The sequence below is a fragment of the Corythoichthys intestinalis genome, chromosome 6, assembly GCF_030265065.1.
Source record: "Corythoichthys intestinalis isolate RoL2023-P3 chromosome 6, ASM3026506v1, whole genome shotgun sequence".
NCBI classification, from domain to species: domain Eukaryota; kingdom Metazoa; phylum Chordata; class Actinopteri; order Syngnathiformes; family Syngnathidae; genus Corythoichthys; species Corythoichthys intestinalis.
In genome coordinates, this window is record NC_080400.1 from 36,876,060 (window position 1) to 36,900,363 (window position 24,304).

The 24,304-nt window shown below is 39.7% G+C and overlaps 1 protein-coding gene across 4 annotated transcripts in view; it reads right to left on the reverse strand.

Moving 5' to 3' along the window:
• Window positions 1–1,435: 1,435 nt before the first annotated feature.
• Window positions 1,436–24,304, reverse strand: part of veph1 (ventricular zone expressed PH domain-containing 1) — a 268,147-nt gene continuing 245,278 nt past the window's right edge. For all 4 annotated transcript variants that reach the window (XM_057838008.1, XM_057838010.1, XM_057838009.1 and 1 more), the window contains 3 exons: window positions 22,834–22,970; window positions 8,958–9,011; window positions 1,436–8,857 (listed from right to left, as the gene is read on the reverse strand). In XM_057838008.1, coding sequence (XP_057693991.1) covers window positions 8,675–8,857; window positions 8,958–9,011; window positions 22,834–22,970 — 374 coding nt within the window. In that variant the 3' untranslated portion in view covers window positions 1,436–8,674. The remainder of the gene's footprint in view (window positions 8,858–8,957; window positions 9,012–22,833; window positions 22,971–24,304) is intronic.

Consider the following 24,304-nt stretch of genomic DNA (forward strand, 5'->3'; position numbering starts at 1 on the left):
GAGTGAATGCAGAGCGCTCAACTTTCGACAGGCGGTGCTAATGCACCGCGTGTTTTCATAGGCGGTAGTTGAAGTGATCATGTATGTGTTGCTACGTCAATCCAGTCTGTATCTTATCAACTCCAGAATCATGATCGCTGGCACAACATATGCACAGTACAATATATTTTTTCATTTTTATATCAATTGCAGTTTTTAATCACCTCTGAAATGAGGTACAGTAGTTGGAATTTTTATATCCTCTGGTTGGTTGAGCTAAATTATATGTGCCCAAGATTTAAGAGTTATGACGCAGGTTTTCCACAGCAAATCTCATTTAATGTTTTTTAATTGCACTTGAATTCCCATGCCCAACTGCTGAGTTTCACACCCACACATTGTAAGTAGAGTTGTGCGATAATGACTTTTTAACCGATATTCTGATATTGTCCAGCTCCAAAAAATCCGATACCGATATCAAACCGAGACCGATCTATGCGGTCGTGGACTTAACATATTATGGCTAATGGTTTTGTAGTTAGATAGACTGGATACGTTAATAATGATAAATGTAACAACTTCAAGGTTTTCCAATACGCATTCTGTGAAAAATAAAGGCATAACTTCAACTGATGTTAAGGTGAAAAGTGCCTATATTGTACCACTGTATTTATTGTTGAAATCAAAATACAGCAGTGCAAAGATCAGTTTTTTTGGATTGTGCTATGTACTAATAAGGCACTGACGGATCTCATATGGCTCACACAGTGCTTCTGGCTCAAAATAACAGCACACAGTTTCAGTACAGTGAATGAGGTATGTAATGATTCATTATTATGAATTTATTATTTTTCAATCATTTTTTATTTAATTTTTGCACCATAAATGCAAATAGTCTGCTCACATAATAAATTTCAAGCATTAGTTTGGAGATACCTGACGCACAATATGCATAAATGCTGTGTTAAGCTGTGACCTGCCCTTGTACAAAGGCAGAAGACTTCTACATTCACTCTGAAGGCAACATGCATATTGGCCCAAAACTGATGACTAGAAACCAATGTTGATATCATCCGATATTATTTTAAAATGCATTTATCGGCTGATATTATCGGATAGCTGATTGTATCGGATCTCTGTCCTGTAATTATCTTATGTTGTCTTATACACGATGATATCAGACAACTAATTAATAATGTAAAAAAATAAAAAAGTTTTTTAACAGCAAACTTAACATAATTTTCAATGCCTCGAACATTTGTTTTAATGCTTTTTTTAATGCCTGAATTTTGACCAAATCCATTTAATGACTTCCTTTTGTGACGTAGCCTACTGTATTGTGGAACTCAGGATGATACAGCTTGGATTTCCAAGTGATCAAATGAGCACTTTGACCAAAACCAAACAGAAAAAAAACCAGACTCATTTTCTGCAAGCATTATGATTTTGCCTTTTAATATTTATTGATGACATATGGTGAGAAAAAGCAGTTAGACATGCAACATGGTAAAAATATAATCAATAATAGTTCATAGTCAAAGGAAGAACAGGACAATGTTGGTCATTCAGTAGTCATTTTACACTATTGATCATCTGCACACACACACACAAAAAAAACATTCTTTGATTTAAAAAAAAAAAATCAAGCAATTACTACTATTAAAGACAGAAATGTCATGCTTACTATCATTAGCATTGACTTTATCCATATGTATTTATTGCAGGGGACTTGAAACTGGCATACTGAGCCAGTGGTTAGGACGACTGCCCCACAGTTCTCAAGTATCAGGTTAAACTCTTGTTTTTGGTCTTCCCTTGTAGAATTATGCTTGAATACCTCCTCCCTCTCAACTTTGTTCCATGTCACAATATTTCACACATGTAATGCCACCAGCTCCCACACACATCCACTTTAATGAATGTAGATTGCATCTAAATGGTGTAACATCTCAACCCACATGATGGCTAACACTAAATTTGATTGTGAGGGGCGAGTGAGAGGAAATGGGCAAAGAGAACGCAACGTGGGTAATATGAGCAAATGTTATGTCTGCAGCTAGAAGGGTTGCAGCTGTTGCCCAAAGATGTCTAATGAAGATATTTACGTGCAGTGGAGCCGCCACAGTTAAAAGACTTTTTAAAAGATTTTTTTTCCTTGTTAAGTCAAGAACCTCTTAACGGTGAGGCAGCCACCAGATGCCTAAAAACAGAGATGACTTTTACATTGGTTAACTTTTCTTTACACTTACGACATGAATGGTGAAATGTTCTACTTAAAAGGAACCTCAGACTTAAAGACTTGTAGGCTCTAATAAGCCACAATTGTTCACTTTTACAAAAAAAAAAAAAATTAGAAACACATGGAATATTGCCATTAATTTAAAAATTGATATTTAGTACGTTTTGACCTACGGAGGGCAGTGTTTTATGCGCGCAATGGACACTCGGGGAGATGACGTAGTTGGCCTGGACTGGGGGAATAGCTGTGCTAGCTAGCAAGCTAAGCTAGTATGACGACTGGCATGATTTTGTCACATTCTGCTGCTAGTCAGATTGTTTTGTTACAGAGCTCTGGGATGAGTTCCCGACGTTGTACCTGCATCCAATTCCAGCTCATCAGCAGTGTTTTTAAAACGATCCTAGGCAGGTTGCCGAGATACTGACTTGCTGCCTTTTGACAGTGTGTATATCCCTTCATTGCTAGTTGCATCATTGCCTTGTTTTTTTCGTTTGTCTGCCTCTCACTGTTGTTTTCCATCGTTTTTTTAATTGATCCTGACCAACTGTCACAGAGCCTTTTTTTGTCTCCCTTTTCGCGAGCACATGTTTTTTTTGTGTTAAATAAACCCTTGCATGCAATCCCTCTGTTATTGCTGTCTGCCATTTGGGATCCTAACTTCCTTCCGTATTCACGGACCGTAACAGATTTGTTGGTTTTCATCTGAGGACTTGAGTTACTGATTGCCACTAATATGTAGATCGATAAACAATACAAACACCATCGATGTAGAAAAAAATAACATGGTACTTGTGATATTACTCAATGTTACAAACAGTGTGCTATTGAACACTTCCTTTTTTCTTTTTACCTGCATCTAGCGACAGTGCGGGGTTCGCAGCTGTCACTGTCACTAGACGAACACTACCGGTGTTGTGCAATCCCTTCCTACACGGCAAGACATCCAACACATGCGCACATCAGTTAAAAGTGGCGGGTACTTACAAGTTGTGTTTTTATTGAGCCTTTTATTATCTTTTCATAGCTTCAAAATACTTTTTGCGTGTGTTTCCTTCTTATCCTTATAAGTATTGTTGTGTTTTGTTGTCACATTAGGTACGTTACGTAGCATATTTAAACCACCCTCATTTGATATTACTACGTTTAAGTATTTTCTTAAGGCAGCTTTAGTATGTTCTGCCTGTATGCATCTAAACAAAGCAAGCTGAAAGCGTACAGTCGTACTTTGGGTGTCAAATGTGTCTCTTGTAGCACGTTTCACTGGTGTAGCACATTTTGGCAGAACACCGGTTTTGTCCTACTCTCGTCTCGTCCCATTCCGTCTTTCCTGTTCATTTTGCTTTTGCTGCTCGTTTTGTGAAATATCGACAGTGCCGTCATGCTCATTATTGTTCCTCTCAGGTTCAAATTGAAAGGGCTGAACAGATTAAATGTTTATGTCACAAGAGTCATATTCTGGAAGCCCGGCAGCGTAACCCAGTGACGTCACCGCCCTGCGACGTCAACAACAATTGCAACCTACTAGTTAAACTAATTTTACAAATTGTATGAAAATCATCAAGAGTGGTTTGAATATCAAATTATTTTGAGCCATACTAATGTTCATCTTTCAAGAACTAGAAGAAGTTTTTCTATCCTAGGTTGCTTTTAAAACACTCAAAGGCTAAACCATGGTCATGTCACGAGTTTGGTCGTGGAACGGATTGTGCTCGTATCATGAGGGTCCGCTGTGTTTTACTAGACAATAATCCAATGTAAATTTAGCTATCTTGTTTGTGATTGTCTTGACTTTTTTGCTGTCGCTGGACATTTTCTCTTTGTTCTGCAATGTTGTTTCAGTAGTGTAAATAAATACATCCCATATTTTTTAGGCAATTAGGCGCACCTGACTATAAGCCGCCACCCACCAACTTTGACACAAAAACGGCATTTGGTCATAGATAAGATGTACTGGACTATAAGCTGCAGTTGTCCTCATTGTATTATGGGATATGCACACCAAAAGATATTAACCGGTAACACATTTGACAGCGGCATCATAAAACTGTCAAATGACCAAATGAAGACCAAATGAACCACCATGAAGCTTGGATCAAATTGGCTGCAAAGCTTCATTGATTTGTCCATCACTGATCCCTTGGGGGAGACAGTCATCAATCGTCAATCTCTGCTGCCACCTGCTGTCAACACAGTTGTTGTCCAACATGCCTCCTAGCATGCATTGCAGCACCACAGATGTGAATAAGAATCAAAATTCATGATCTGTGCTAATTATTTCTTTAATTAGTTTCAGTTGTTTCATTAATTGCTAGTTATGGTATTTGGTAGCACTTTATTTGACAGTGGCGCCATAAGACTGTCATAAGACCATCATAATTATGACATGACACGACCATGAGCATTAATGAATGCTTATGACAGACGCCATTTTGTGTCATTAGGCAAATAATCTCACTTTTGAATGAATATAAAAGATCTGAGCTGGACATAAATGGAGATAGGGACATAATTTGCCGGATGACACTTAATTACATCTGTCATAAGCTTTCATTAATGCCCATGATAGCGTCATGTCACAATTATGACGGTCTTATGGCAGGCTCATGATGCCGCTGTCAAATAAAGTGTTCCCTATTAACCCAAATAAATCAACAAATACTATTACTAATAGCACTTGACTATAGGCTGCAGGATTCAAAATGAGGGGAAAAAGTAGCGGTTTATTGTCCGAAAACTACGGTATATTTTGCAATATCCTTATAACTCTGAATTACTCATTTCAATATGAAAGCCTGGTATGGAGTGGTCATGTTTCAATGCTATTGATAGCGATAAACATCCCATCCATTTTGACGAACGATCGCAGCCAACCCTCCCATTCAAAATGGATGGTATGTCTCTCGTCGTCAATAGCAGCCATTAAGTTAAAACCAGTACTTCTCAAATAGTGGGGCGCGCCCCCCTGGTGGGGCGCAGAGCGATGGCGGGGGGGGGGCGTGTGACCTCGGGGAACATGCTTTTTTTTTTTTTTCTGCCGTACTGGAATAAAGTGTACTTGCGCATCCACTCAGTGGGTGGCAGTGGCGCTCTCATTTTCAGAGTGCGTGCAGTATTTTTGAACTAAGGAAGAGCACTCATCACACAGAAAACAAATATGAAGAGCAGTGCGCCGCCGCCGTTTTCCGACCGGACTCACTCACGCAGCGACCCACTGTCTTGTCCGGTGTTCGGCCATTCCTTACTACGCGGCGAAACGTCCTACACAATGCTCAGGGCGCTTGCGCATGCATTCACACGCATGCGCACATCGGTTAGAGGCGGTGATTACTCACTATTTTTGTTTTTATTTAGTTATTTAGAACCTTTTCACAGCCTCAAAGATACTTTTTGCATGTATTACCCTCTCATACTTTTAACCATTGTGTTTTTTTGTGTTAGCTTTGAAGCAGTTGACCACATTAGTCACGTAGCGTGTTTAAACCGTCCTTATTTGATATAACTACATTTAAGTATTTTCTGCAGGCATTGTTTTAGTACCTTATTCCTGTATGCATCTAAACAAAACAAGTTAAGAGCGCACGGTAGTACTTTAGGTGTCAAATTCGACTAATGTAGGACGTTTCGCCGATGTAGCATATTTTGGCAGAACACCGGTTCTCACGCCGCCGCCCGATAAGTGCCATTTTCGGCTTGGGATCGTAACGACCACCGCCCTCACCTACGGTTCTACCTCGGCCGCCGAGAATGCGCTTTGTTCGTGCCGTTTGCCTTTTAGTTTTGACTTTTAATACTGTGGGTGATGAGGAAAGACTGTTGACTGTGTCTAAAAATAATTATAGCGAACCGCCAGAAGCCAAATCAATTAAGACGCCACTTAAAGACATTCGACCCCAATCTCATTGATAAGCCGCTTGATTGTTTTTCAGCGAAAACGTGCCGAATATTGCCAACAATCGTCCTGCTTTGTCAGTGTTATATCAGTAAACCAGTGAGCATTGTTAGCATGCTCATTGCAATATGACTCCACACCATTGCAAAGGAGGTAATACTGAGTGTGAGCAGCAAAAATAAAAACTGTCCTTCTGTCCAAGGACACTCTTTTTTTCCTTTATTCATTTTTGTTTTTTCGGTCAAATTTTTTGGCATATTGTCCTCACGAGTGAATGTTTCTAATCATTTTGAATTTGTTATTATTTACTGATTTTATTACATTTTATTTTTCTGTATCAAATGGTCAAAAATGTACCTTGAGTGTATTTTTACAGTTTGAATGTAACTTTTTTTTTTTTATTCAGGCAAATTGATGCACGTCAAGTCTTCTCTGTTACAAACAAAACAATGTTAATAAAGTTATACTTTATTATAAGTTGATCTATGTTACTTTTTTTCTTTATTAGAAAAAAACGACACAATATTAGGCAGATGCGTATTTATAATAGTAATTTTATAGACAAATAATACTATTTACAGTGGCGGCAGAGAGTTTGGGGGGGGGCGCGAAACATTTACGTCTTGCTTGGGGGGGCGTAGCAGAAAATAATTGAGAAGCACTGAGTTAAAACAAATGTTGTTTTAAAAGTTTAAAAAAATATATATATATTTTAACCAGATTCAGATCCTCTGTTAATCAGATGAAAGTGGAAAGATTTAAAGATGGCCCTTTGATTTTTCTGATAGCTGCCTTAAGGGAAAAGTTTGGACACCACTGGTCTATACAGTTAAAAAATGTTTTATGCTGGGGACAATTTGAGAGTGGATCACCGTATATTAACTGAGATGTAAGAGTAAACAGGTCAGAATACAAAGTTAAATGAATTATTGGGTGAAAACCAACAACTTTCACAAAATCACTTGGAAAACCGAATGGTTGATTTACAGCAGTGTTTTCTCCTACATATTCCCTGCAGTGTAAGGCAACAGTTCAAGATCACCGCAAAACATCAAATTAGGCTTTGGGACCCCCAAAAATATCTCAGTCCAGACAGCAGTTGCGAAAGAAAAGCAACATGACCCTGATGAGAATTTTTAAAATAGACTACTCTTTGTGTGGGAGTAATGCGAGCTTCTTTTTTTTTTTAAACCACAGAGAAAGCAAAACAAAAAAAGAGATCAAATTTTCCGTACAATCATCTTCACACCTAATATTATGAACACATTTAAGGCATGATTTGACATTTGAAATAATATGCATTTCTTCCAAGAATGTGACAAAACCTGTAAATGAAATACGACATTCAAATGGCAAAGTAAAGGGGTCTTTGCTACACCAGAGGTGAGCCAGACATGATATGACCTGCTCAGTTTTTAAAACAGCCCATTTAGAATTTATATTATTAAGAATACAACGTAGATGATTGTTCCTTGAATTAATTTGGCAGCGTGTTGGTACCAAACTAGGAAAAAATAAGTTCAGTCATATGTAATATAAAGAATTTCACAGTATAAAATCAACAAATTTCATACATCAATTTGATAAAGATAGCATTACGTGACGATTTAGACATTTTAGGGTGATCATTGTAACACCGTAAGTGCGATAAATTTCACATTTTAAAGTGACTAATTTAATGTTACGTCTTGATATATTTCATAAGTGATGAATTTGATGTTTTAGTAATAAGTTTCTTGTTAAAACGTGTTAACACAAAGTTCACATTGTAATGTGATGAATTTTAAAATTACAATGTCAAAACGCCAACATTTTAAGGTGATACTGTAAGTTTGATGTTATAAAGTGATATAGTTCATATTTTGATGTACTAAGTTCTATATTGTAATAAAATAAAGTTCACGTTGTACTGTCATAAGTTTTACATTATAAAGTGATCATTTTCATGTTTAATATGTTTTTTTTTTTTCTGGGGCAGAAGCAAAACACTTCCAAAGTTCCTCCTGCAATGAGATAATTGAAACATCCTTTATCTCATTAAATCATTTGCGATCTGATTCATCGTGAAGAAACAAAAATCAAATATTGTATACATATACACTGCAACTATTCAATTGATCTAGCAAATTACTGGTTTCTTAATTACATTAATTATATGTAATAATGAGAATAAAGTCATATTTTACAAACACGCGTGATTTCTGTAATTTATTTAGATCTTCATGAACACAGCGGCGTTGCCATGGTGGCTTTTTTTTTTTTGGTTTGCTCCTTTAAGTTGTATGCACCAAAAGCTGAACATTTTGGAAGAATTATTTTTCAAAATGCAACACATTTTGATCAACTGTAGCAAAATGACGTATTTATGCCTACCCAAAGTAATGAATTGGCAATACTGATCATTGTACAATTTGGCTTCCATCACATTTTGTCATGGTAAAAGTGGTATGTGCTTCTTGTTTGGTCGGACATCATGTTTTATTGAATGAAAATGAACACTTTGACATACTGTTTGGTGAGGCCCACTGTGTGGGTTCGACTACCAAGTAGCAGTTGTGCAGCTGCAGTCACAAGTAGGTGGTGGCCTCTCTGTTCTCCCGCTCCCTGACCTGAGCGACGGCCACATTGATGCACTGCAGCCATTCCTCCGCGTGCTTCTCGTCCTGAGCTTTGAGGACGTACGTCTTATTGTCTGTGAAGATCTCGAAGGCTCGCGGTAGGCCTCGGTCACGCCGCTTCTTAGCCACCACCTGACAGAACCATTCGCCAACTAAGATTAAATGAGTCTAAACCGAATTCAGTGTCGCACTTACAAATGTCAAAAGGGATGCCGGGTCACAATGGACTTACCTTGACGCTTTGCACTTTGTTTAACTCAATTGGAATGTCATCCAGCTCATCTTTCTGTGGGGAGTAGAAAAAAATGGATTTAACACATTGCTGGCAATGGCATTTTCGTCATTTCTTCATCGCTCTGATGCGTCAACTTTTCCTAGTATTTTTAACCACATACCAAATGACTTTCTAGACTGAATGTTGAAATGCCTTGTTGTTCAGCTCCTCTGGGGTCATAAATGCAATGCAACACATCTTTGTAAATGTGTCTGTAATTTTCAAATGTGCAAATTGTGCCTCTGACGTTTTTGGGGGGTTATGTGGTGATAACCGCTTAACCAGACACAATGGGCTTGTTGACTAGTGCTGTTAGCATAGTATTGGTCTTGTTGCTGTTTACCACCACAGGTTTTATAGCAGCACACTCATGTTTCCATTCATTATTGACTTCATGGAACAGTACAGTGAATCATCCACAATGACACTCATTGGTCACAATATTACAAACACTAAGACAATCAAAGGCAATATGTTTTGAAACCGTGGTGTCCAAACTACGGCCCGCCGGCCAACTACAGCCTGCTGCCCAGTTTTTATTGATGCAATGATAAAAACATTATTGCATGTGGCCCACACAAGAAGCTTGAGTTCAGCCTATATTTTGTTGCGCTTCTCAGCTTTGACTCACGTAAACAGTGCCTCTCCATTAGATCACATGTCAGAACCTGACAACATGTTGAAATCAATGTAGGCAACTGTGTAGACTTGTTTTACATACAATGGCGCCACCAGGGGGTGGCCAGGGGTGGCCAAGGCCACCCCTATAAATTTGTTGGCCACCCCACTGGCCACCCCGCTTGCCAGTACTGTATATCGTTAGATTGTTGTAGCATTAGTTATGCATTTCATCCCAAATGCACAGCCAGGCAAGCCGCTGCTCCTTATCTTCTAGTGTTGTATCGGTCGCGAACGATTCGTTCTTTTTGAACGAATTGTTTGTGTGAACGAGACCGAACTAATCACCATCTGCACTGATTCGTTCTATGAAGTTGGTGCTTGTTCACTGCGTGGGAGGGCGTTGAGCAAGCGGCAGCGTCTTCTGACATCGCACACAACCAATCAGACGCCAGCCTCATCGCAGGCAGGGGAGGGACCGGAAACAGAATCAGGGCGTATGTCACTCACTTCCACGTGTGGCCAATGAGCAGCCAGCGTGCAGGCAGGGGGGCAAGACTGAGTTTTGTCACTTCCCGTTCAGTGACTCGGTCCTCCGGCTCCTGACCTAGCTTGCTGCTAACTTGTCTTTCCAGTAATGACTATGCGGTGAACGAATCAAAAAATGAAAGGAAAGGACTTTGTCACATATTTGTTAACGTGGAGCCTATCAAATGCAGCTCAAAAAGACAAAAACACCACACAAATCTAGCGAGCATGGTTTAGTGTACTACTTTTCTCAACAGACTCGCGACTACCTATTACGACATACTATCAAATTTACAGTAATTTAAAACACGGGTAGCTACGAAGCAAGCAAAAGCTGAGCTGCGGTCGCGTGACGGCAATGAAGGGGGCAAAGAACTGTCACTATATGGAGGCTTCATGGCAGCGATATTTACCTCATATGTGCACAGAAAAAAAGAATATTTAGTATGATCACCATAATACTGATTTACAATGAAACGGTATATACATGTCCATTTTTTCCAAGTGTTTTTTTTTTTTTTTTTTTCGTGTCAGGTGTTGGTTGGTTTGACAAATTATGTCAATCCGTCCATCATGTGCTACTCAAGCGCCCCAAAACAACGCACATGGACACGGGAGATGTCGGAATATGTCTACATTTTTCTTAACAGACTAATGAGAGTAGAAAGGCGATATCGTAAAGAGCAAACAATTATTTCTCGTCAGCATTTGACGATCTGAGATGCGGGGACGACAGGGGAGCTGACCGGATTATTTTATTTATTAATACCAGTGCAAAAATTCAATCCGATCACCATAATACTGATTTGCAATGAAACTGTATATACATATCAATTTTTTCCGAGTGTTTTATTTTTTTTTTCGTGTCAGAGCGTGTCGGTTGGTTTGACAAATTATGTCAATCCGTCCATCATGCGCTACTCAAGCGCCCCAAAACAACGCACGCGGACACGGGAGATGTCGCAATATGTCTACATTTTTCTTAATAGAAAGGCGACATCGTAAAGAGCAAGCAATCATTTCTCTTCAGCATTTGACGAGCTGAGATGCGGGGACGACGGGGGAGTTGACCGGATTATTTTATTTATTAATACCAGTGCAAAAATTCAATACAATCATCTTAATACTGATTTGCAATTAAACTCAAATATCAAAATGTAGTATTGTCTTTATTTCAGAGCAGCACATTCGACAACTAGCTATTTACACTTATAGTTTTAACAATAGTGACTAAAAATAATAGTGATGAGCATAAAAACAAAAATACAACAGAGCGAGAGGTAAATATGATGTGTTGGTCGTTCCATATTTATAAATTAAACTTTCGATTTATTTTTATTTTCGTGACAGCAAGCATGCTGCGTTAAATGTGATCAAGAACATGCTAAAGAAAGTCCGTGCGCCCCCGACCCCAACCCCCCGCTCCCCCCACAAAAGGAAAATGTTTAACCGTGTCCTCAATCGAAATGCAAGCACGAGCCATGGCTTTGAGCCTATAGAACTAGGACAGACGGCGCGGAAGTTCTCCTTCGCTTTTGCAGCAGCGGGAGGGAGGGAGACGAGGCTGTCTGTGAAAGCAGAATGATATTGCCTGTCACTCATTACTGAAACTACGACGAGTGGTCAATGTGTGCAAGAGAGGGAGGGACCAAGAATGTCACTTCCCGTTCAGTTATACTGCGAAGCGGTCTTTGGTGATTCGTTCGGCAACGTCACTTCCCGTTCACTAAACGAACGATTCATTTGGGCGGGGAGGGAGATGAGGGGGGCGAACGATTCGTTGAACGATTCGTTTGAACGAATCTTTTTACTGAACGATCTGGAATGGATTCGGTTACTCAAGTGAACGACAAATCCCGTCACTATTATCTTCACAGTAGTCCCCCCGCCCCGCCCCGCCCCGCCCCCGCTGCTGTTGCACGCTCCGACAGCAACGGTTGAGTGCGAGCGACAAGGTAGCACAATTCGATGGGCAGCTAATTTTGGTGAACGCCAAAAAAAGTAAAGAGAGAAGACGGAGAAGACTACAAGTAAGTATATAAGTCAGAATACTTTTGTAAAAGAAGGGGAAGTATGCGCCATCATAACAAGTGCTTTTTAAGAGCTAAATTGTGCTGTTACACACCTGTTACAGCAGCTTTTTGACGTGCTTTAGACTTGTGTAACTGAGTTACGTAGCTAACGCTAGCTGCTGCTGGTCAACTTTCAGACGATGAAGAGAAAGTCGACAGACATTGCTTCTTATTTTAAGAAGAAAATTAGCACTGGAGGAGAGAAAGAAACAACAGGGGAGCAACAGAGGCTTAGTGAGGAGGAGAAATTGTGCAAAATAGCACTTGCATTACCTGTGAGCACTGCATCCTGTGAGCGCAGTTTTTCTAAGCTCAAGTTAATCAAAACTTGCCTGGTACACCAGACTCAACGCTGTTCCAGCTATAGACCCTACTTACCAACGTCACAGAATGACGTGTCGCTGTATCCGGCCGCCATATTGTCCGTCATTGTTTATCCGTATTCTCAATGGTTTCAATTTGTCGTGCAATTTATAGTGCAATTCATGGAAGCCCCGGTGCTTTCAGACGCTGTAAACGCATTGGATGCGTTGCATAAAAGGCGTTATGTGGAAAAGCTTCAGTCTATCCATTCGCCAGATCCATATTTGATGCCTAAATCGATATTTTTTGACCCACTGTCTTCGCCCTCTCTGCCTGACATCTGCTACCCTAATATCTACAACTATCTTGTCCACGCAAAATCAGCCTATTCTCACGAAAGTTTGAAAAACTTGAAGAGCAGCACTCTAAGCAACATTACCCCGTGTGACCCTTTACTTCCAATTTTCTAAAATGGCGACAATCAATAAAAAAAGTTGACTGTGATGGCCGACGCTTCAAGGATAGGTGGATATTGGACTATTTCTTCAATAAAACAAGCAACAATTGTGTCTGCCTCATTTGCAAAGAGACAATCGCTGTTTTCAAAGAGTTCGATGTGACGCAATATTACCAAACAAGACACGCTGACATTTACGACATTACAGGGAAGATACGCAGCGAGAAATTATAGGAACTTGAAGCTAGTTTAATTTCACAGCAGCAGTATTTCGCAAGAGCCCGAGTGTCGAAAGAGAACGCCACAAAGACGAGATTGTTGAAATTATGAATTAAAAAAACATATAAAGCAAATGTGACGCACAGAAGGGCTTGCCAAAATTTGTTTAAATATATTGTTCTATGTAAATCAGCCAAGGTAGCCCCCCGCATTTTTACCACACCAAATCTGGCCCCTTTTGCAAAAGGTTTGGGCACACCTGTTTAACTTCTTTCACTTGGTACCGCCTAAATATTATTTAAAAAAATAATGATGGTGGAAGAAATAAGCATCTTGAATTTGAAACTGTATGTTGTCGGCGATTAGCCTCGCAATGATCTTAATTGTGGTTGTCAGCCCAAAACCCTCTAAATATATATTAAATGCATCTTACCAGCAGGGGTCGCGTTAAACGAATATTTTCCGTCGTTGACCGGTTTTTTAAAACGGTGACGGAAAAAACTGAAGTCCATCCGTCATTTTGACAGGTTGCAATTCACACTCCAGACCACAGGGTGGCGGCGAGTGAGCATATTAATTAGCTATTGTCTCTCTTGATGCATTGCGTCGTTGGCCTTACTCGGAAAAATGTCAAGGCAACTGAGTGTTTGCCTAGCACGGCCAGACTGTTCTCCCTGTATTTTTCAAACACTGAGAGACAAGTCTGGGACACAGCCTCTCGAGTAGGTACAAAATCAATCGACAAATCAGATTTGTTTATTTGCATGACGTGTTCTTCACGAGCAACGTCACTCTTGCGCGCCGAAAGTCGTCTCTAGAACAACACGGATGGCGAACGGGAGAGCCGAGAATATGTTTCAATCCGCAGTAAATTCAGTTTTAAATGAGCTAAAACACATCGACACGAATCATTGACAACAGTCTGTCTCGCGCTAGCCATGTTGAATAAACTCCGTTCTCCTCGTATGTTTACTTCCGCGCGCAAGTCCCTCGTCCTGCCCTCGTCGCTTTGCTAACGGCACGTCTGCCCGTCGCTGATTGGTGCACTCCGCTGTCTGTTTGCCTCTTGTTAAGCTTGTTCGGACAGAATATTAATTAAAAATGAATGAAAACTAAATACCATTGAATATGTCATTATTATCATTTTATAAATGTAAGTGACGGGTAAAAATAGATTATGACCGGATTTTTATGACACTGTCAGTCAAAATGACAGACAACGAAAAAGTCTAGCGCAACCTCTGCTTACCAGATATAAAATGACTACTACATAATCTGTAGTGATCGTTTGGTGCCCAGTTTTTTCGTCGAATTGCAGCAGTCCATCTCGCTCTCCTCTTCGGGTCTCTCGGAATACGGTAGAACTTCAAGTCTCTCCGTCTATCTTCTCTGTTATTGCAACCAACCGCCACACACGCCTTCACCATTTTGATTATTAATGTTAACGAGCAGAAAAATACGTCATAATAGGAGGAATTTATGTAGCGGTAATGCTTAAACCCGACGAGCTGACGGACAATATGGCGCGGAGGCGTGGTTGTGACGTCATGTGAGTAGGGTCTATTGAGTCTGGCCACCATTCAGCGGATACAATTTCCAGGGCAGAGCAAGCCACAGCAAACAGACAGCGGAGTGGACCAATCAGCGACAGGCAGACGTGACGTTAGTAAAACGACGAGGGCAGGACGAGGGACTTGCACACGGAAGTAAACATACAAGGAGAGCGGAGTTTATTCAACATGGCTAGCGCGAGACAGACTGTTGTCAATGACTCATGTCGATGTGTTTTTGGTCATTTAAAAATTATTTTACCGTGGATTGGAACATATTCTCGGCTCTCCTGTTCCCCATCTGTGTTGTTGTGGAGACGACTTTCGATGCGCAAGAGTGACGTTGCTTGTTAAGAACACGTCACGCAAATAAACGAATCTGATTTGTCGATTGATTTTGTACCTGCTCGAGAGGCCGTTAATGGGCTGGGTCCCAGACTTTTCTCTCAGTGTTTGAAAAATACAGGGAGAGCAGTCTGGCCGTGCCAGGCAAAATCAAAACTGCCTTGAGAAGTACCATGACTGATGAGCGTTTAAACAATTTAGGGGTGCTAAGTGTCGAATCACGAAGGGCTAGGGCCATAAATCTTGATAACTTTGTGGATGCGTTTACCAAAAAACATAGCAACAGACGAATAAAACTGTTCTGAAGCATACTGCTCATCATAATCAGAGAATATTGATCCTTTTGGCAAGCTCTTTTTGTTATTTTTTGTTCAGTATATTTGTTCAGAAAATTCAGTAATTATTTTTGCGTGACATTAAACAACGATATGAGTGTATGTTGCACATACGGTATAGCCTGGTAATCTGTTGATCCCTGTTGGGAAGTACATTTTATGTTTTGTTCATTCAGTAATAATTATTTTTGTTTCACAGTAACAGTGTGTTGGGAAATATCCAGTTAAGATACGATTGCCTCTGTACTTGCTTTTATTTATATCTGCCAGCACCTGCTTTTCCCCAGTAATGATTTTGTTTTATTAAATGTACACCTTATGCCTAATGTATACATAACACAATAAAACAGAATTGTTGTAGAACTCACAATCTTGACTCGACAGTTATGGACTATGCACATTAAATCATTAGTAACATCAAATATTACACAATACACCAAAGTATATCAGTAGCCGTGTCTTTCTGATAGTTTTCCCCTGACCTTTTTACTGCAATAATATAATGAAAACCTGAAATTATGGCTTTTAGTCTTGGTGTGCAACCCCAAAATTTTAAGTGGCCCCATCTGGCCACCCCTATGAACAATTTCTGGAGGCGCCACTGCTACATAAAACTGACAAGGCTGAAAAAGCAGTTTCTGCTCTTGCACCACTCTTTAAAATAAACTGCTGTATTTTAAGCCAAAAGAACTCACTCATTTCATTGTTTTCCCGGAGGATGGCAGCACGGCAGATTTTCTTGTGAGAGAAATCAACTTGGGTCCCAAGAAGGTTAGTGGAGGTGGTGAAAACAGGAAAAAGGTGACGCTTACCATTGAAATTAAGATGGAAATGATAGCAAAATATGAGCGTGGTGTGCGCATCAGTGAACTGGCTCGACAAAACGGCAATAATATGTCTATGATCTCGCCGGTCCTCCTTTTTTTGTTCGTTAGTCTTTATAAGTTAAGGTGACGATTACTGTAACATCGGCAAAGAAATTGCCAGCTCAGTCAGGTTTTTAATCATTTATTTTAGAACTTGCGCAACACAACACGGGCGTAGCCAACGCTAACACCATGAATAGAGGAAGTAAAAACTCTACCGCACCTCCTTCCCTCTATTGTCAGTCACTTGGTGCGTTCAGGAACAGCATGCATAACTACCACAATAGAACCAGATTCATTACATTATTATTATTCATATTATTAATATGATTTGTATTAATTTATTTGTTTTGCTATGTGTAATTGGTATTTGTAATTGTTCCTGTTTTTATTAAGCGTAGGTTTTTTGGCTCTGGAACGAATTAATCAAAATATAATGTATTGTTATGGGAAAATCTAGCTCGACATTCGACCATTTCCACCTACAGACTAGGTCCTGGAACGGATTAAATTAATATGTAGCAGTACCACTGCACATTTATTTTGCAATAGTCTATAAATCTAGATTATTTTGTGTTTGTATCACTTTATTAATTCGCTGCCACTGACAGTTCTAGACATCATAATCATTTCAAGGCTGGTATTGAGTGATCATGTTTCACTGCCATTAACGGCAATACATGTTCATTCCAATTTGACTGGGGGGCTGGCTGTCCTGTCCAGTAAAAATGGATTGGACATTGTAGCCAATGACTTCCTTCTTCAAAATAAACACATTTTAAAAACCGGATAGTTTTTACCTGATTTCGATCCTGTTTTAAGTTGGCCCATGATTCCTTTGGTTTTTCTGTTAGCGGCCCTCGGAGAAAAAGGTTTGGACACCCCTGCTTTAAACTGTGCCTACACTTAACACAACAAATTTCCAAGGCAAGGTGTGACAGCTCCAATTTCCTCAAACGTATTGCACAATGTTTTGCTAAAAAAATATATCACAAATTGTGGTAGGTAGGTCGCATAATACATTGGTACAACTTCTCTTTTTCATTTATAGACAGAAATGTAGCAAGCTTGTGGTGGAAAAAAAAGCAACCAAACATGTTTCCTGCATCGATTCAACTGTTAAGAATATGACAGTGATCGTGAATAATACGTAAGTACGTTGGGGGGGTGCGGTCGTACTATATAGGGCGTATATATATATAGTACGGGTCTACTAGATTTGATGAAAAATATATAATGCTAGGATTTGTGCCACTGGTGTAATATGTGCACTGCGTCATATTACGGTAAAATCTTGGTTATTCCATGAGGAGCACAAATATTACAACAGTTGCAATAATGCAAATTACAAGAACAGTAATGTATATTATTAAATGACTACCTCGCTGACCGTGTCAATCAAAACTGAGTACTCTTTAAAATGGCACATTTTTGCTCATGTTTCAGCATGTGTGCCAAAAATTGGAGTTGATGAGTGAGTATTTAAACATAATTTTAGACAGAACATTTGGACATAAAAAATGTCCAGCAAATCTCAAATAGGACAACATTCACAACGGTTCTTGCCCTAAATAATATAAATAAAATTTTAATGATTTTTTTTTTTTTAATTAAATAAATAAATAAAAGATCTTCTACAGGAGTAATAATAATAATAAAGACTAAAGCCAATGAAGACTTTGTTAAGGAGAGATGGCGATGGAAATGCAGCAAGATAAAATAACATTTTGTGGAATTTCATTACCCTGCTTGGGAATAGCATTTTCTCAACACACCAACAAGAGCTTATGTAGAAAAACTATCCCCAAAATCAAAGTTTGCATAGCTGTTTTGGAATACAAACAAGAAAACAATGACTCTCACTCTATTTTTAGAAATTCCTCTGTGAGGGGGAAAAAACAACACTAAGCGGTGTGTGTAATGAAGATGATTCTCTTTCTTGGAGAAAAATAATGTTTCGCATGAAGGGCCGGTGAGAGAAGGAAAAAATACACCAGATAGTTCAGAAAATTAGCAGACTTTTCAACTTATGATACAATGTACAACAGTGTTGTTTTAGTCAACAACGACGATAACGAAAATGTTTCATCAACAATTTTTTTTTTGACGTGACCATGAGCTACAAACGTGGCTTGGGAGACTAGAACATAACGAGACGAATGCCTGTTTTCGTCTGACGAGATCACTATGAGACAAAAATGCGACATACTTTCTGTTATATGTTCACGATGCATGACATTTACAGTAGTACATCAGCTTGCACCGTGGCAGTGTTTGGGTCGTGTCACTCATGTGAGATGTGCTGGGCCTTTCCCTCACTGGAGTTTAGGATGTGCCTCAATCTAGGCTGTGCTCCATCTTGCATGTTTGGAAACACGGTAAGATTTGTTTTCTTATCTTGGTAAGAGAGAATATGCCATGTTGCTTTAGCCTTTAAAGGTCTGTGCTCAGTTATCATCTGATGCTAAATGTAATCCTAACGTTACTGTAGCATTCGCGTTTGCATTAGCTTTAGAATGGCGAGCATCCTCTAAAAACGCCGGCCAGTCTAAAGCAGAGTCACTTGGCTTTTCTGGTCAGTAAGTCCACTCTAGAGGATATTGAACGCTCTGACAACTTTTTTTTTTTTTTTTACATACAGTTCGTGGCTTCTAGGTAGGTTTAATTGAAAATAATATACTGCTTTTCCTGCTGAGTGTGTATTATCATTACAAAGTTGGCATTGTCCTTGTAGACGTTACAATATGTGCTTGTCTATCTATGTTCATTCGAAATTGTTGGAAATCTTTATTTGTTTTGGGACTATAACTGAATTTTACAGACAAAAATATTTTGAGTAACTGTCGACTATAACCAGACCAAGACGAAAATATTTTGAAATGATTAAAATATGACTAAGACTAAAAAGTATTTTCGTCCAAAAGACGAACACAAAAATTAAAAGGGTTGCCAAAAACAACACTGATGTACAGTAAAATTGAGTTGCTGTGATGAATGTCACTGTTTTTTGTTTTTTTTTTTAACCCTTACACTGCACTCCTTGAACTGATTGGACATCTAGCACCGTCAATGGTACCCAATCTACTTTGATTGGGAGGTCGGACCTCCCAATCAAAATGGATTGGACATCTAGCACCCTCAATGGCACTGAAACATAAGCCTTCCCAGCCGATCCTCCCAGTTTAATCGAATTGGAGGTGTATCGCCATCAATGGTATGCAATGGGTTAAATACAATGACATGAAATCAACTTAAGAGTATTACTTGGGACAATAACCAGCGTGTATTTTTGTTCTCATTTATATTCATTTCATTAATTTAGTTTTTACAACCATTGCATTTAATTAAAGTGGGGCAAATAAGTATTTACCGTAGTCAACCACTAATTGTGCAAGTTCTCCCACTTGAAAATATTAGAGAGGCCTGTAATTGTCAACATAGTCAAACCTCAACCATGAGAGACAGAATGTAGAAAAAAAAAAACAAAATCACATTGTTTGATTTTTAAATAATTTATTTGCCAATCATGGTGGAAAATAAGTATTTGGTCAATACCAAAAGTTCATCTCAATACTTTGTTTTGTACCCTTTGGTGGCAATAACGGAGGCCAAACGTTTTCTGTAACTCTTCACAAGCTTTTCACACATTGTTGCTGGCATTTTGGCCCATTCCTCCATGCAGATCTCCTCTGGAGCAGTGATGTTTAGGGGCTGTCGTTGGGCAACACGGACTTTCAACTCCCTCCACAGATTTTCTATGGGGTTGAGACCTGGAGACTGGCTAGGCCACTCCAGGACCTTGAAATGCTTCTTACGAAGCCACTCCTTTGTTGCCCTGGCTGTGTGTTTGGGATCATTCTCTTGCTGAAAAACCCAGCCACGTCTCATCGTCTGAATGGGGCCATGTATCGAGAGATTTTCATTCAAAATCTCTCGATACATGGCCCCATTCAGTCTTTCCTTTACACAGATCAGTCGTCCTGGTCCAGAAAAACAGCCCCAAAGCATGATGTTTACACCCCCATGCTTCACTGTGGGTATGGTGCAATTCAGTATTCTTTTTCCTCCAAACAAGAGAACCTGTGTTTCTACCAAAAAATTCTATTTTGGTTTCATCTGACCATAACACATTCTCCCAGTCCTCTTCTGGATCATCCAAATGCTCTCTAGCGAACCGCAGATGGGCCTAGACGTGCACTTTCTTCAGCAGGAGGACACGTCTGGCAGTGTAGGATTTGAGTCCCTGGCGGCGCATTGTGTTACTGATAGTAGCCTTTGTTACTGTGCCAGCTCTCTGTAGGTCATTCACTAGGTCCCCCCGTGTGGTTCTGGGATTTTTGCTCCCCGTTCTTGTTATCATTTTGACGCCATGGGGTGAGGAGGGAGTTGAAAGTCCGTGTTGCCCAACGACAGCCCCAAAACATCTGCTCTAGAGGAGATCTGCATGGAGGAATGGGCCAGAATACCAGCAACAGTGTGTGAAAAGCTTGTGAAGAGTTACAGAAAGCGTTTGGCCTCCGTTATTGCCAAAAAAAAGGGTACATAACAAAGTATTGAGATAAAATTTTGGTATAGACCAAATACTTATTTTCCACCATTATTTGCAAATACATTCTTTAAAAAAAATCAAACAATGTGATTTTCTGTTTTTTTTTTTCCACATTCTGTCTCTCATGGTTGAGGTTTACCCATGTTGACAATTACAGGCCTCTCTAATATTTTCAAGTGGGAGAACTTGCACAATTAGTGGTTGACTAAATACTTATTTGCCCCACTGTATAAATGTATTCGTAATTGTGAATGAATGAATGAATGAATGAATGAATGAATGAATTTATTGTCATTGTCATCATCATTAGAATCATTGACAGTTTCAGAGTGTGGGATATTTTGGCCAGAAAGGAGAAACATTGACACAGACTAAGGAATAATTTGCCCGAAAAAAAAAAAAAAAAAGACGATGACAGACAAAGGAAAACGGGAAAAAGCAAATGCTCATGCTTTTATAATAAAATTATAACAAAATATGAGAATTATTCATATTTTTGTGCTATAAAGGGTTAAATGTCTTAAGTGTCAGCTTTTGAAGAGCTTTCCACTGGAGTGACCCACTGTCTCTGAAACGATTCAAAAGAATGGTAATTACAGATTGTTATAGTGCCTGTGACAGCATTAAAAAATAAAAAAAATCTTAAATAGCATTATTATGTGAATTTGAATCATATTTTGAGACGATTCGACTATATACAACAATTTGGCAACGCGCAGATGACGAGAAATTATTCTTTTAATCTGCCGTTTACACCCGCCTGTCATTATAGCGCTCTAGCGTCCACAGCCGGATGATGATGTCGGCAGTGTCACGATTTCATCTGATTTAGAGTTCAGCCCATTGAGGTGGGAATATTCAGAAAGAGGGAAATACGACAGAGAGGAGCAAAATGTCATGAACGTTTAAACCTCTCTACTCCCAATATTTTTACAAGATATTCATTTTATCTAAGTATTTTCCCCAATTGCTAAATAAATGGTATGGTCATAACAAATAACAGTCTTGTGCTAAATGGAATATGAAATATTAAAAATGCATTTATTCAGTACCACAGGGCAAAATTACTGCATAATGGTCAAAACTGGCAACGTCTTCCTCTCCCCAACGGTATTCGGAGACTGCGAAAAGAGCATCGTTCTGCCGCAGCCACGACAGTGCTCGTCGCCAGGAATGAACGCCGAAAATAGCCCATTCTCGGTGCACAAACCGGCCGACGTCGGAGCGGGGTGCTGCTCGTGGCCAAGCCGAGAAAAGTGCATTCTCAGCGGTCACGCCTTTATCGGCCGGCGACCAAGGTGTGGGACAAGCCTTGTCGGCCGTGTGGCCTTCTCGATGGACAGGGAGTATTTTCAGTTCACCCACTGAATGCAAGCCACCTCCTTATTAAAACGTGTGCCATCATGCCAGTGTTTGACATAATATGAAACACGTAGCTTACTCACCTCACAATGGTCCCACAGTTGTTGGACTTGTTTTAGCCATTATCAGCTGTGAACGGGACTTTTTGAAACCCAAAAAGGCTCACACGCCTCTCCCTGGTTTCATTCATGAGCATAAAATACCGTGTGAAATATAAATTAAACATGCTTTTTGCTGTCATAGGCACTTTAAGGTCTTCTGAGCAGAACAGTTAAAATTCAGCAAACGTACAGCTGACAATGAAGTGAGTGAATAAATAAATAAATAAATAAATAAATAAATAACTGAATAAAATGTGTTTCGTATACGACTATTTTTCAATGACTATTTATTTGCTACTTGGTCACGGTGATATCTGCTTCCAGTTACACTGGAGGAGAGTGAATCATGCTGTTGCATCATCACACCTTGGCCTTGGGATTTCCCCGGGGACAGTGTCCTGAGGCCAAAATGCGCTACAGTTGACTTCAGCAACTTCCCAGTCGAGATGAAATTTCCACTCTCGTTGGGCTGGGTTACCGATCACAAGGATTAAGGACGTGAATGGTGTGTGAGTAATCATTAACGTACTGATTTGCCTCTCCTGAAGAGCAGCTGGTTTCCTGCCAAGGTGAAGTAGCGAGTCTTCCAGCGCTTAATGAATCTCCAGCGGACTTGTTTCTCCTTCAGCTTCCCCTCAATGAGAGGCTGACCCTCCTGGTTCACACCTGCATAAAAATACATTATACGGTTCAGGAACACGGGGTGGCATGTTTCAGTGGTAGAGTAGTTGTTCCCCAACTCAAAGGCTGTGGGTTTGATTATCTGCCCTGATGAACTCGTCTAGGTAACCTTGAGCAAGATACTGAACATCACGTTGCTCCTGGTGCTGCATCTGGTTGGGGATGTAGTGTCAAGCGCTTTCAAGGTGGAAAGGTGCTATCCAAGTATAACGCCATTTAACACTCTTGCAGATCAGTAATTCAAGTTATTGTATCACTAATATTTGTTTCCATTCCTGTGTCGTTTCCTCAGATCTATGTGGTGCTGCGATAATTTTTCTGGTGCGATTTATCGCCTCACGTGCACCTGCGTGCGGGCGTGCGGCTGACGTGCTGTTAAAAGTTCGGCTTCCTTGTTACCAACCACGCAAAATGCATTTTAGTTCTGTTTTTAGTTTAGTGCAGTTTAAGTTTAGTGCAGGTGGTGAAAAAAAAACAAAAGGTGACGCTTACCATTGAAATGAAGATGTGAATGATAGCAAAATAGAAGCATGGTGTGTGCATCCATGAACTGGGTCATAGAATGCCGATCTCGGCCGGCGGTCCCCCTCCGTTCTCCAGTCTTTATAAGTTAAGGTGACAGTTCTTAGTATGGTAACATCGCCTAAGAAATCGCCAGTTTCGTCAGGTTTCAAATCATTTATTCCATCAACTCGCCGAGTGTCCACTGCTGTTGACGCCAGGATTGAAACAGAAAGTAAAATAGTGCTCTCCTTCTCACCGTCAGCCCCACGGTGCGTTCAGGTACAGCTAAAAAGTCCCCCACATTAGAAGCCGATTCGTTACATTATTACAGGTACTGTACTGTATTATTGTTGTTATTGCTATTATCATATTATTGTTATTCTGTTTTTTATTAATATTTTATTTGTTTTACTCTTTGTAATTGCTATTTGCAATAGTAACAGCAGTATTTATTAAGGATGTAGTGTGGGTTTTTGGGCTGTGGAATGAATTATTGGAATTATGATGTATTCTTACGGGAAAATCCTGCTCGACATACGACCATTTCGACTTACAAACAAGCTCCTGGAACGAATTAACTTCGTATGTAGAGGTACCACTGTGTTACACATGGAACGCCATAGCAAAAGCTGTGAGGGGAAACGTTTTCATTTGCCTAGATGCTTAAATTATTAAGTGGAATTTTATTTTTCTTAAAAAACACATTTGATTTCTTCTGTGTTTCTGAACAGTATTAATATTGTTGTCTTTTACTTAAGAGTTGTTAAAAGTTGTTTTTAGTTGTGATTTCCTAAAAAGTATTTTTGAATTTAAGA